The following is a 14,486-nucleotide window of genomic DNA, read 5'->3' as shown; positions in this document are numbered from 1 at the left end:
AAGGGCCAACAGCACTGATACACTACTTCTGTTCATGTATATTAAGAGTTAACAGCATGCACTATGATTCTAGGTTAGCCAATCATAACAGAGATCATTTGCATATTGTGTTCTACATGAGTCTTAAAGGTACAGGAGCAAAAACAACAAGCAGCCTTATATTTCCAGTAAGTCACTACTTTCTAAAAGATGCATGCATGCACAGTCTGCAACGCTGGAAGGATACGACTCCGTCAAAGTTGGGTTTGCACCAGTCCAGGATCTGTTTGAGTCTGGTGCGGTGCTGACCGCCGGCTTGGCTCTCTCCAATCAGAGCCGAGTATGTGGCGAATAAAACGCCTTCTGAGGTAGCCGTATCGCCGTATTTAATCTGCATGGAAGAGGAGAAGCAGACATAGACAGTTAATGACCCAACAAGAAATTATTAACTTGAACCAAGAGAGAAAAACAAGATGTTACAAACATCACGAACATTTCTGACAGCTGAAGCCCATCAGAGATTTTAAGTTATTATTTCAAAAACATAACAATATTTGTGTAGGTTCAAAGCAGTGTTGTTAATTGAAACCACAACTAACACTATTAAAAATAAGTGTCGTTAACTGAAATCTAGATCAAAAATACAAATTCAAACATGACAAATGTTGCTTTGCCAACTAAGCAAAATAAAGTATTAAAATGACAAAGCTACAACTGAAATAAAAACTAGAAATATTTAAGAAATACACGAAGCACATAAAATTGCTAAAACTAAATTAAAACATTTAATACATACAAATTGCTAAATAACAAAAGCACATAAAATTGCTAAAAGTAAATTAAAATGAAAACTGAATTTTTTCAACAAAAAAAAAAAGAATTTGTTACATTATACATAATAACAACTATAATTATAGTTATACAATTAAAATGAATTGTCACTTAAAATGCAGGTAAACTAATAAAAGATTTTTTAAATATTCTCCTGTATTTTAATACTAATCAAATTAAAATTTTAAAACAACAAAAATAATTGTTAATATAAAAAATAAATACAAAAAAAAAAAAAAAAAATTATATATATTTTATATATATATATATATATATATATATATATATATATATATATATATATATATATATATATATATATATATATATATATATATATATATATATATATATATATATATATATATAAATTTTACATAGTAAATATTGAATTAATTATTTGTTTTTCATCAACTCACAAAGCCATCATGTTTGGAAAACCCAGATCTAATATGTGCAATATATATAATATATAATAAAATATAAAAAGCAATGACAAGTCAGTTCTCAAACCTTATTTAAAGCAAACACAGGGATGTTGGGAGCGTCTATGTCTTTGAGATCTCTCTCAGCATCGTACTTCAGGTCATTTGACACACTGAACCTAAAACAGAGCAGATTCCCAGAAAAAGATCCTTTATTAGATGACCATTCAACTGTGTTTGACTGAACATGAGCGTTAAGAGATGCATGCAGGGGTTTACCACAGTGCTCTCTTCCGTCCCTTTAAGAAATTCTCCAATATGATTCCGGCCACAGTGCGGCCCTTCCCGACTCCGGCTCCGTCTCCGATCAGAAACCCTGCCCTCTGACCGTTCTGAAGAATCACCTCGTGTTGCTGAAGAACACAAGCACAAGCACTCACAATAACAACGAAACATTGTGCTTTTGTAAAATAAAGAAAGTAAATAGGATGCGCTTTCTGCCGTCTCGGTCTCTGTGAACTTGAGCACGAAACTTGCGAGTCCACTACTGCGGAAATGACGAGTCAGTGTCTCTGGCTTCATCTCTTAAACCGGAAACAAAGATAAAACTAATTTATTAAGTAAATTATTAACTGTGTTCCAAAGATAAAAGGAGGTCTTACAAGTTTGGAACAGCATAAGGGTGAGTTATTAATATTAATTAATACATGCGCTCATATCACACATATTATGCTTTTTTGTTGACCAAAAAAAGTGAAAAAGGAAAAACATACAAGAAGATGGGATTGAACTTGAGTGCTGTTGTTTAATGCATGAGACAATGCAAAAGACGCGAGCGCAACAGCCTAAACCGTCTGTGTTTACATAGAAAATATCATCGTGACAGGCTGAAAGCTGCGGTTTTTACTATAAATAATAGTCTACTGGTGTTAAGCCTTTAGTCATTTTAAATTTGAAAAACCTTGACTTTTGAAATTTTATTTTAGTATTTCTGAACATATAATATGTATATGACAGGTTTGTGCAAGATGTAGCTGTAGTTCATGCATCTTTTCCGCAAAGATATTTAAGCGTGCTGCACTTGGAATAGAATTTTCTTTAACAAGAGGGTTAATAAAGTAAAAGTTAATTGAATCATGTTGTAGCTACATTTTCAAGTTAACTAGTTAAAAATAGTAAAAAAAATAAATAAAAAAATTGGTCATACCTTATATATATATATATATATTACTTTTTTGCCATATTGCCCAGCCCTAATATATATTATATATATATATATATATATATATATATATATATATATATATATATATATATATATATATATATATATATATATATACACATACATACACGTATAATAATATTATGACTAAAATGTATTAGAGCTGGGCAATATGGCAAATATATATATATTATTTTTATATCTTTTTTCAGAACGTATGAGCCAATCTTGATTTTTATTTATTTTTATTTTGTATTTTTTGTGCATTACACTTAACTCTGTGACTGTAAAGAGCAGAGAGAGAGAGAGAGAGAGAGAGAGAGAGAGAGCATGAGTACCTGGCAGGCGTAGATGATGGCCTCCAGCTGCAGGGCAGACAGCCGGCTGGAGCTAATGGTGCTGTCTGGAATGGACAGTGTGTAGGTGATGTCAGGAGGAGGAACGCTGGACAGTGTGTTGGTCTCCACCACAAAATCAGGATGAGAGTTTCCTATAGTAGCTGCACACATGTGAACACAGCAATTATTTGCCACGGAAGAAACACAAACTGTGAAATGGTATTGAGTTAAAGCTGTATGGGCAGCATGATTTTTATTCAATTTAAATGTTTTTTTTTTTGTTTTTGTTATTTTAAAACCTGCGCAAATACAAGTAATACCATATGTCAGGTGCACAAACTTTGTACTATGAAAGGCTGAAAACCAAATTTGAGGGCATTATATCACAATATTATTAATTAACTTATTTCTACATTCAACATTTACTAAACAAAAAATAATAATAATTAAGATGTGCTTCATGTTTCCCCCCCTTTTTTCTTACTATATGGTGAGCCAAATAAAAAGTAAAATAAAATCATTGTCCTTACAGTACAAACCCACACAACCTCAAAATAAATTATATATAATTTTACTTAATTAGACAGTATGGGGCACACATTAAATAAGGAATACTTACATAAGATTTTATTCAAAATGTTTGACTATTAGTTCTAAACAAGTCCAAAATACACAGGACTCTTATTTTGAAATGTATGTGTTGCTACTTCCAGCTGTCATTCAAAAACATAAAATATGGACTCTTTTAAGCATCTACAACATATCACACTATAAGACTATAAAGTAAACATTGTCATTACCCATTAACAGTAGATCATAAGCAATTGTTTGACATACAGTGGGTACGGAAAGTTTTTCACTCTGTTATATTGCAGTCATTTACTAAAATCATTTAAGGTCATTTTTTTTCTCATTGATGTACACAGAGCACCCCATATTGACAGAAACACATTTATTAAAAAAGAAAAACTGAAATATCACATGGTCCTAAGTATTCAGACCCGTCTATTTACATTTGGATGGTTTGTATTCGGCGTATGTGTCTGCGTGGCCCAACTCCTCCGTCTCTTCCTCGTCTGCCTCCTCCTCTTCCTCCAGCGGCGGAGGAGCAGCAGTCTGTGGAAATGAAGGAATGAAGGCGCAGGAAACAAAAGATGATGAAATGTGGTGAAAGAGAGGACAGAGTATTTTAGAGAAAAGGAGAGCATCTACCTTAAATCCTGCAACTGATGCAGACAGGAGAGCGCTAAGATCATCCAACCTACCAGAAAACGCGCTCAGGTTCTGCTGAAGAACACAGATACAGAGATGCTGAACACTCATGTGGAATTACACAAGAGAAATATGAATATAGACTATCTAATAGTCATCTAATTTCAACTAATACTTAAAATGACCAACTATTAGTCGAGGACAGCCCTATTTAATAATAATTTACGATAAAAATAACTAATATTTAATGGATGCATACATTTCTTTGCTTTTAAATTTTAAGCTATTTGGCAGAAAACTTTTTTTTTTTTTAATCTCTGATTTTTGCAATTAAACAGAGTCAGGTTGGAAAATACAGAAATCTGTATGAATGCAAAAAAAAAAAAAGAAAATCACATAAATAACATTAAACTTGAAATAATTTTTTTTTTTTACGTTTTGCTCAGGGCTCTGCATTAAACCAGAGCACTGAACATTGATCCGTTTACAAAAAAACACACCAATACACTGATGAATACTAAACATGAACTCATTAAAATAACCCAATTCATCAATTTACATGTAACCCAATAACTGTGCAATGTCAGAAATCTGCATTTACACGTGTTTCTCTAATAGTGGCATTAAAATTTAATATTTTGTGTATCCCATTCTTAGTACTCCATTTGTTTTTGTGAGTTGGGATGTTAAATAAAGCATTAAAAACACCTTAATATTTCAAAATATCAGCAGAAACGAAGAGCAAGCAAAGCCACATGTCCATGTTTCATGATTAAAGACATTAATGCACCTTTAAAAGAAGGCTTTTTCACAGAAAAAGAAGAACCAAACTGACCTGAAGGTTAAAAAAGAACTTTTTTTAGCAATGATATCTTGCCATTTTAGAAGTTGTTTACGCCGATACAGGAAAATGGTTTAATGTGTTTACATGACCACAAGCTTTGTTGGTTTATTAAGCAAAATAGATTTAAAAACGTGCATGCACGCATCTGTGTGACCATTGAAAATGGTGAACATCTGAGAGAAGGACAGTGCATGAATACCTGTCTCTGACTGTGTCCGGGTGTATCCCAGTACATGGGTGCCGCGGGGCCTTCGGTGGATAACTGTGCTAGGCCATTGACCGCAAATCCTGAAGGGTCAGGATACTCGGACAGAGAATCAGACGGAGAGGAGAACAGTGACTGGTTGGACAGGTCATCTATGCACGGCAGATCCTGAAAATAACCACAAATAATCTGATCAGAATTACCACTTCAGTCACTGATATCATGTCTAAATCACATCATAACAGCTCAAGACTTTCTGCACTAGAAGAGAAGCTGCAAATCACCTCATACAGGGCTCCAGAGTGCAACCAATTTAGACATCTTTATAATTTAGATATCCATTAATTAGTGATGAAACAAAATTGATGCGCTGGTGGAAACAACACGAGGCTACAATAGTAAGGAGATATTTGAATTATTTACTAATAAACTGAGTCTGGGTCACAAGGATGAGGTTGCCTGTCTCGCCATTTCCTCAGACGCAAGAGAGAAATCTTTATGGATTATGATTATAATGAAAGAGTTTTTGTTTTCGATTTGATTTATTTTGTTAAGTAGTCATTTAAATCTTTCTATAGATATATTTATCATGTCTGCGAGGCATGTTTTCACTGAGTGAATATTGTGGATGATATTGTGAGTGCACACAAATAAAAGTAGACCCTTTGCAGTTACGAATGATGTGTAAGGAGAATAAAAGAAAGAAAAATAAATAAGAGAGAGATAAATATAGAAAAAGGAAGAAAAAGACAGACAGAAAGGAATAAAAAGAAAGAAGAGAAAAAGAGGAAGAGAGAAAGAAAGAGACAAAAAGAGAAAGAGAGAAAAAGTAGAAAGAAATAAAGTAGAGAGAAAAAATATAGAAAAGAGAGAGAGAGATAAAGAGAAAGTAGGAAAATGAAAGAGAAAATCGAAGAGAAAGAAAAGAAAAAGAGAGAGAGAGAAAGAGAAAGTAAAATGAGAAAAAGAGAAAAGAAAGAAAGTAGAAAGAAAAAGAGACAAAAAATATAGAAAGAGAGAGAGAGAGAGAGATAAATAGAAAGTAGGAAAATGAAAGAGAAAAAAATTGAAGAGAAAGAAAGAAAGAGAAAAATAAAGACAAAGGAGGAGAAAGAGAAATACAGAAACAAAGAGAAAGAAAAAAGTAAAATGAAAGAGAAAAAAAATAGAAGAGAAATAAATAGAAAAAAGAAAGAGAGAAGAGACAAAGTAAGAAAAGAAAGAAAAGAGAAAGACAAAAAGAAAGAAAGAAAAAGAAAGACAGAAAGAAATCCTGGTTTGTGTTTTGAATTTAAACCACAGCAAACTAAAGCACCTGACTGCATCAGCAGCCAACAATACACAGATCTCAGATGAAGAACTCAAACTGTATCTTCAGCACCAGACTACAGCGCTGGCATCTGAGTGAGTGAGTGAGTGAGTGATGGAGTGAGTGAGTGAGTGAGTGTGTGAGTGAGATGGAGTGAGTGTGTGAGTGAGTGAGTGAGTTGGAGTGAGTGAGTGAGTCAGTTGGAGTGAGTGAGTGAGTGAGTGTGATGGAGTGAGTGAGTGAGTGAGATGGAGTGAGTGAGATGGAGTGAGTGAGATGGAGTGAGTGAGATGGAGTGAGTGAGTGAGTGTGTGAGTGTGTGAGTGAGATGGAGTGAGTGAGTGAGTGAGTGAGTGAGTGAGTGAGTGAGTGTGTGAGTGAGATGGAGTGAGTGTGTGAGTGAGTTGGAGTGAGTGAGTGAGTGAGTGAGTTGGAGTGAGATGGAGTGAGTGAGTTGGAGTGAGATGGAGTGAGTGAGTTGGAGTGAGATGGAGTGAGTGAGTGAGTGAGATGGAGTGAGTGAGATGGAGTGAGTGAGATGGAGTGAGTGAGATGGAGTGAGTGAGTGAGTGTGTGAGTGTGTGAGTGAGATGGAGTGAGTGAGTGAGTGAGTTGGAGTGTGTGAGTGAGTGAGTTGGAGTGTGATGGAGTGAGTGTGATGGAGTGAGTGAGTGAGTGAGTGAGATGGAGTGAGTGAGTTGGAGTGAGTGAGTGAGATGGAGTGAGTGAGTGAGTGAGTGAGATGGAGTGAGTGAGTGTGATGAGTGAGTGAGATGGAGTGAGTGAGTGAGTGAGTGTGTGAGTGAGTGAGTGTGATGGAGTGAGTGAGTGTGATGGAGTGAGTGAGTGTGAGTGAGTGAGTGAGTGAGTGAGTGTGTGAGTGAGTGAGTGTGTGAGAGAGATGGAGTGAGTGAGTGAGATGGAGTGAGAGAGATGGAGTGAGTGAGATGAGTGAGTGAGTGAGTGATGAGTGAGTGAGTGTGATGGAGTGAGTGAGTGTGATGGAGTGAGTGAGTGAGATGGAGTGAGTGAGTGAGTGTGATGGAGTGAGTGAGTGTGATGGAGTGAGTGAGTGAGTGTGATGGAGTGAGTGAGTGAGTGAGTGTGATGGAGTGAGTGAGTGAGTGAGTGTGATGGAGTGAGTGAGTGAGTGAGTGTGATGGAGTGAGTGAGTGAGTGTGATGGAGTGAGTGAGTGAGTGTGATGGAGTGAGTGAGTGTGATGGAGTGAGTGAGTGTGATGGAGTGAGTGAGTGTGATGGAGTGAGTGAGTGTGATGGAGTGAGTGAGTGAGTGTGATGGAGTGAGTGAGTGAGTGTGATGGAGTGAGTGAGATGAGTGAGTGAGTGAGTGAGTGAGATGGAGTGAGTGTGATGGAGTGAGTGAGTGTGATGGAGTGAGTGAGTGAGTGTGATGGAGTGAGTGAGTGAGAGAGATGGAGTGAGTGTGATGGAGTGAGTGAGTGAGAGAGATGGAGTGAGTGAGTGTGATGGAGTGAGTGAGTGTGAGTGAGATGGAGTGAGTGAGTGTGATGGAGGGAGTGAGTGAGTGTGAGTGAGATGGAGTGAGTGAGTGTGATGAGTGAGTGAGTGAGATGAGTGAGTGAGTGTGATGAGTGAGTGAGTGAGATGAGTGAGATGAGTGAGTGAGTGAGTGTGTGTGAGTGAGTGTGTGAGTAAGTGTGATGAGTGAGTGAGTGTGTGAGTGAGTGTGTGAGTAAGTGTGATGAGTGAGTGTGAGTGAGTGTGAGAGTGAGTGAGTGAGTGCTAGAAACACTTTCATCTGAGAGGAGCATTGGCGTATCTGATGCACTTCAGCACTGCACCTTCCTGTGAGGCTCTGACCAAAATACCCTTCCAACGGGTCACACAGACTCAATCCAGCATGTGTTTGCTCTCGGGTGTGGTGGTCTTCGGTCAGGAAATGATGCTTGTGTGTTCATATTCACAGACTAATTTTACCACATCTGCTTTAAGAAGTGTTTACAGCTATATGTGGCTTCTGATAGCATTCAAATAGTGAATGTGTGCCTGAACAGCAATATAAGCAGCATATAACTGATATTTCCATTTGCAAACATTTGAGTTCAGTGCTAGTAATGTGGATAAGATCTGCACAAAGATGACTGAACAATCAAAGATAAAGCTGGAAACTTTTAGCTGAATAGTTTCCATGTTCTCATGCACAGAGAGCTTAAACTCTTTCCTTCATATAAAATCACTTTCCATGAATCACAGTGATAGGAGAATGGAGAATACACTGCAGTGAATACTATAAACCTTACTATTCCTAATAAGATTGTGAAACTGTGCACAGCATGCAACACTAACCATTTCTAATTAGAGTTATTATAGTTACCTAAAACCAAAAAAACAAAGCAAAGATGCAAAGATTCACATTTAGTTTAAGTTAGTGTGCTTCCTCTGAGGCGCAAGACATTTATCATATATGAAAATTATTATATTTAGTGGCAGTTTAGCAGGAAGTGATGATTTAGCTCTCTTTGACACGTTCAATGGAAACAGGGCATGTTCGTAAATGTTTTATGCAGAAGTTAAATTCGCAACTTTGGATGGAAACTCAGCTAATGGTTCTGGTGAGTTCAACCTCGACCAAAACTACAGCAAAACTAAAAAAAGAGACGGGATGTGCTCTTACCTGGGAGAAATCTCCGTTCTGCACGAGGTCATGAAAGTCTATGTCAGGCAGGTCCAGAGACACGGAGGACGGGTTTGGCTGGAGCTGCCTGATAAATCAGAGGAGAGCACTCAGGAAAAACCACACCTTCAAATACTGATCAAGTTTAGGGGTGTCACAATACAAGAACTCATACTGAAAAGGTCTGGAACTTCATTTAAACCTCCAAGGTTTATATAGGTTATGATATCTTTTTGATTATGTATATAGACGTTTATTTTATAGTTGTCTAATAAAGCAAACAAACCTTCGGTCCGATAATCGCAATAAGCTTTGTTACTTTTGATTAAGAAACTAATTTTCATCTTTTATCTATTTTATCAGGAAATTCAAACAATAAACGCTGTTTTGACTTGATTATTATATCTAAGAATTAATAGCAATTGAATTTTATACTTTGTTATTAATTGGAACGTAATATTAAAATAATGTGCAAGTAAAAGGGCTTCCTATATGGTTACAGCACTAGCTGTTATAGATGTTTTTTCTCAAGAAAACTATGATTATATTGAATTTATTTAAAGACCACTGTTTAATACAAAAAATAATATTTAATGTATCGTTTTTCTCCCCTTCTGTAGTGAAAATGTACCAAATCGTAACTTAAAAACCATATCAGTTCTACAGTATTTCAAATCAGATCACTTATATTGAAGATTAATCAGCTTTGTATTTTTGACCACATAAAGGATAAGTATAATCAACTAACTCATGATAAAGTGCATAGATGTCACATGTTTAATATATCAGCATGTACCACAATATTATAACTGAATTGCATGCATTAAAGAATACAAAAATTCAACTAAATTTTCTAAAATGCATAATATTGTGAACTATTAATCCCTGTTATTTTGTATCTTGTAACGTTTAATAAAATCATCACAACTGGATCTTCCAGTGACTAAGTCAGGATGTTCATTTTGCATGCAGTCAGCGAGGAATAAACCATTGTTAGTACATTTTTATTGCTGTAAATGATGCACAATTTATTTTATGTATGATGCACGCTTTTCGATTTTGGAAAAGACACTGTGTGCGTGACTCACCTCCCAGATTGCATAGGATAGTGCTGGCTGTAGGGAGTTTGCTGAGGGTACGTCCATGAGCTTGACGGATACAGCTGACTCTGGGGAAACAGGAAACAAACAGCACGTTTGACACAGGAAGAGGCCCTTTGGAAACACTGTTCAGCAGAGATATTACCCATCAACCCAAATATTTACTGGCAGTGCTAGTGACTCATCTTGAGCCGGTGAGACCCGACACGAACCGTGCACGTACAGAGTGAAGACCAACAGTTAAACCACCATAAACCAGGTGATGTGAGGCTACTGTTTCTAGAGAGAGGATTACCATTGGCTACCAAAGCACTCCAGATCCGTCCCATTTTGGACAAGGTTCAAGACCAACTAGAGCTATAATGATGAAGATGACCGTTCAAAACTGCAGATTTAATCAGATTAAGACAATCTGTTATTATCAAGAGTATAACAGAGCAGAATCACACACACACAAAAACAAATTTGCTATCAAACCTGAGCCTGACCTGGATTCAGAAATGTTTGGGCGAGTTTTTCATGTCTAGTTTCAAGTTTGCATTGGGTTCCAGTTTGTAATTTAATAATTTTTATTATTTTATTTTTATTTACCATTAATTTTTTCTATTAAATTATTCAGCAAAACTTAGTATGATGGATTTTTTTTTTGTTGCAATTTTAACTAATTTTGTACTGAGCATTTGTCATTACAGAAACTGTCCAAAAAATTATATTTCACAAGAAATTAAACTCAACAGCAAAATTAAACAAAATATACAATTATATTTTTATCACAATCTAGCAACCCCCCCCCCCCAAATTGCATTACGTAAAAAAAAAAAAAAAAAAATCACATTATTTGGTTCATTGGGTTCCATTTTTTTTTGTTTAATTGAAAAAAAATAAGAATAATAAAAAAATAAGAAAACTAAAATCTTATTTTTATGAACAATTATTTATTTATTTTTTAATGAAATTATTATGCAAAATTAAAGCTCATGAAAAAAAAATTTCTTACATTTTTTTAAGAATTGTACAAAGTTTGCTACTGAGCATTTGTGATTCCTAGTAGGTGGATTACAGAAACTGTTCAAAAAATTATATTTCACAAGAAATTAAACAAAATATACAATGGTATTTTTATGACAATCAAGCAATTGTTTTTCCCAATATTGCATTACTACAAAAACAAAAAATAAAATCACACTTTTTCACACTATTTTTATTGAAAGTACAATTATTATCAAAGATTACTATAGTTAAATCACATGAAAAAAAATAAAAATTATAAAAAAATAAAATAAATAATATATTTAATTTTTATTTTTCCTCCCCATATGACTTTATTCTACTCACTCATTAAGAGGAACATTTTAAGGCTCAGTATGTACCTCCATGGAACTTGTGAGAGGAGGACTGGGTGCGCTGAACTCCGGGCTCCCCAGCTGAGGGCCCTCGGGGTGCAGATAGTCCTCCGTTTCCATCACAACAGACGCGGCAAGAATGGGCATCAGTCTCCGAGCAGAAACATGGTCGCTTGTCAAACCCCGGTCATTCTCCAGCCATCTCTGAGAGAGAGAGAAATCATGGGAAATAACCTCTCTGTTACACTGTTTATAATTCAGATGAAGAGTCTTGTTTCCATTAATGCATTGTTATCTTGACAGATGATCTGTCTATAAAAAACAGCTCTGCACTTATTGTGGTATTTATATATGAAATAAAGTGGTTTATTTCATCTAACAAACAGAATTAGATAAAGACAGGACTAATGGGATTATTTATAATATATGAAATATATGATACAGGCCTTGTCTATGAGGCAGTTAGATGGAATTTAAACTATAAGTGTGTGTCTGTTTTATTCTGAGCTATATAAAACACTAATTCAACCTTCAAAAGAAGATAATATCAAACTAAAGCTAACTATAAAACAGACTATGATAAAAAATAATAATCTGTCTGAGCGTTTGTCAACCTGAAAACTATTACCCAGACAGCACTGACCCCTCAAAACATCATTCTGATATGATTACCAGCTCATATTGATTATTATATATTAATATCCATAATTTATTAACGAATAAATCAACTGTTTGCGTGTTTTTCTGACTGACTCAATGGAGGGCTATTGTTTGATTCGTGCTAACATGCTAACCTGAGAGAAAACTCACTCACCGCGCGTTAATTAAACCCGCCTGTCCGAGAAACCCTTCCACGAGCACTAACGACCGCTCAATCGGAGTTCTTCTTGATCGGTAAACGCGATTTGAAGGGGTTAATCCATATTTTTATGCCCCTGTACGGTTGTTCACTTACTTCCTGGTCGACGTCGCCATCTTGATCTGAAAGACGGCGGACGCTTCCGCTGACGTCACCGCGGAGAGAGAACGGAAAGCACGCAGATTTATTTTAAAGATAAGTGCATAAAAAAACATTAACTAATTTGATTTGCTATTTCCCCCGTTTAGAAATAGAGATTTGTAATATATGCATATATTAGATCCTTAAATATTTTTCACAAATATAACTAATAATAGATGGTCCAAACAAAGAGCTCTCTCACACACACACACACACATATATATATACATATATGTGTGTGTGTGTGTGTGTGTGTGTCTGTGTGTGTGTGTGTGTGTGTGTGTGTGTATTTGTGTATATTTGTGTGTGTGTATGTGTGTGGGTGTGTATATATGTGTATATTTGTGTGCGTGTGAGTGTCTATGTGTATATGTGTGTGTGTGTGTGTGTGTGTGTGTGTGTGTGTGTGTGTTTGTTGTGTATTTGTGTGTGTGTGTGTGTGTTGTGTCTATTTGTGTGTGTGGCATGTATTTTATATATATATTTAATTGAATTTATTTTAAATTTATATGATTAAATACTAATAATAATACAATTACAATAGGCTTATTATTTAAATAATAATATAATACTTTATATTTGTGGAAAAGTGGACTGTAAAATCATAATAATTAATATTGAACCTTAAACAGCTGTCATGATTATGTTTTAATGAATTTTTTTATTCCATTTTTCTTTATTTAACATTTTCTGATGATAGTCATGGCTAATACCAATTTATCATATTGTAACCAAACACTGTAACTGTGGTAAACTGTGACACAACTGTGACATCTGGCGTGATACATGTGTGTAAAGTCAGAAGTGTGTGTGTGTGATCAGCTCATGGAGGTTTATTGACGAGACTCTTTTTTTTTTTAACTAATGGGCGGAAATAGTTCAGAGTCCGTGGACTTTGAGAGGTCTGCCCTGCTTTCATGTTGACTCCATCATCATCATCATCATCATCATCATCATCAGTGCTGAGTGAACGACACGACACACAGACACTCAGATACTGAACTGAATGGCTCTTTCATAGCTATTTATTGTTGTTTTTGTTTATATATATATATATATATATATATATTGCTACTGTATTTTTGCTAGAGTAGAGCTCAGCTGATTTCATATTTGTGGATTCCTGATTTCTCAAATGGATTTTCCTCCAGAGATCAGTGTTTTTATTCTGTCTCTGACAGCACCTTTTATTCTCTACACAATCAACCAAGTGTCCTTCCTACAAGAGTAAGTTTGTCTCTTATGTCATTATTTTACAATACTGTATGTTTAAAGAACATTGCATTGACATAAAGCAATGCAAAATCGGTTTCGTTTTCCAAGATCTTCTGTTTAGAAGTGTGACTCTTAAAATCTTTTTGAGGTTTTACTCACCTGATTTGGCCAAGAGAGGGCAACCATCCTCTTCTTGATTTATTTCATCATTCTGATCATGAGCTGACATTGCTTCATAGATTTCATTAGAGAAGATTTCGTCAGTCAGATTTATCATGTTGTGTAATGATTTCGTAAAATTCAGTACAGTTTCACCCTCATAAATCTTATCATCATAATGAAAAAAGGCATAATTTTTTTGGGTATATATTTACAAATCATGCAAATATTTTATATTAAAAAAGTAAATATATTCTATTTATTTAAACATATATAATATATAAAAATATATATTCTTTTTTAATTGTTATGCTGATTTGAATTTTAAAACTGTATTGTTAGATTTTTACTGTTATTCAGTAAAAGTGATTGTATTAAAGTCATAATATTAAATGAAAATGAACTGATGATTATGATAATTAAATTCTTTAAAAAAATGACTTTATTTGTATCATGCAAATGATAACTTTTTTAAGAAATGTGTCTCATTTAGACACTTGGACTACAGCTTTATTCTTAAATAATGCAGAAAAATATCATATTTAATTTTGAAATGATTTACTCATCGTGCAAATATAAAATATTTACATTTATTAAACAGATAATATTAAAGTTGTTATATTTTTAATTCATGCTGATTTTAT

General features: G+C 34.8%; 2 protein-coding genes across 5 annotated transcripts in view; one reads left to right on the top strand and one right to left on the bottom strand.

The window, feature by feature from the left end:
- Positions 1–12,644, bottom strand: part of LOC113045230 (protein strawberry notch homolog 2-like) — a 28,687-nt gene extending 16,043 nt beyond the window's left edge. The window contains exons 1-11 of one of the 4 annotated variants that reach the window (XM_026205455.1): positions 12,424–12,644; positions 11,496–11,672; positions 10,114–10,193; positions 9,026–9,113; positions 5,054–5,227; positions 4,011–4,085; positions 3,812–3,914; positions 2,799–2,959; positions 1,515–1,648; positions 1,324–1,414; positions 227–370 (exon numbers count right to left, since the gene is read on the bottom strand). In XM_026205455.1, the coding sequence (XP_026061240.1) occupies positions 227–370; positions 1,324–1,414; positions 1,515–1,648; positions 2,799–2,959; positions 3,812–3,914; positions 4,011–4,085; positions 5,054–5,227; positions 9,026–9,113; positions 10,114–10,193; positions 11,496–11,615 (1,170 nt within the window). In that variant the 5' untranslated portion in view covers positions 11,616–11,672; positions 12,424–12,644. Of the gene's footprint in view, positions 1–226; positions 371–1,323; positions 1,415–1,514; positions 1,649–2,798; positions 2,960–3,811; positions 3,915–4,010; positions 4,086–5,053; positions 5,228–9,025; positions 9,114–10,113; positions 10,194–11,495; positions 11,673–12,282 lie in introns of all 4 variants that reach the window. The other 3 variants (XM_026205454.1, XM_026205456.1, XM_026205457.1) reach the window with 3 other exon arrangements.
- A 777-nt stretch (positions 12,645–13,421) lies between these two features.
- tm6sf2a (transmembrane 6 superfamily member 2a) overlaps positions 13,422–14,486 on the top strand; it is a 7,053-nt gene continuing 5,988 nt past the window's right edge. The window contains exon 1 of the mRNA XM_026205474.1: positions 13,422–13,695. Within this exon, the coding sequence (XP_026061259.1) occupies positions 13,604–13,695 (92 nt within the window). The 5' untranslated portion in view covers positions 13,422–13,603. The remainder of the gene's footprint in view (positions 13,696–14,486) is intronic.

Source organism: Carassius auratus, chromosome 27, assembly GCF_003368295.1.
Source record: "Carassius auratus strain Wakin chromosome 27, ASM336829v1, whole genome shotgun sequence".
Lineage (NCBI taxonomy): Eukaryota > Metazoa > Chordata > Actinopteri > Cypriniformes > Cyprinidae > Carassius > Carassius auratus.
This window is presented reverse-complemented; position numbering and strand designations above follow the sequence as displayed.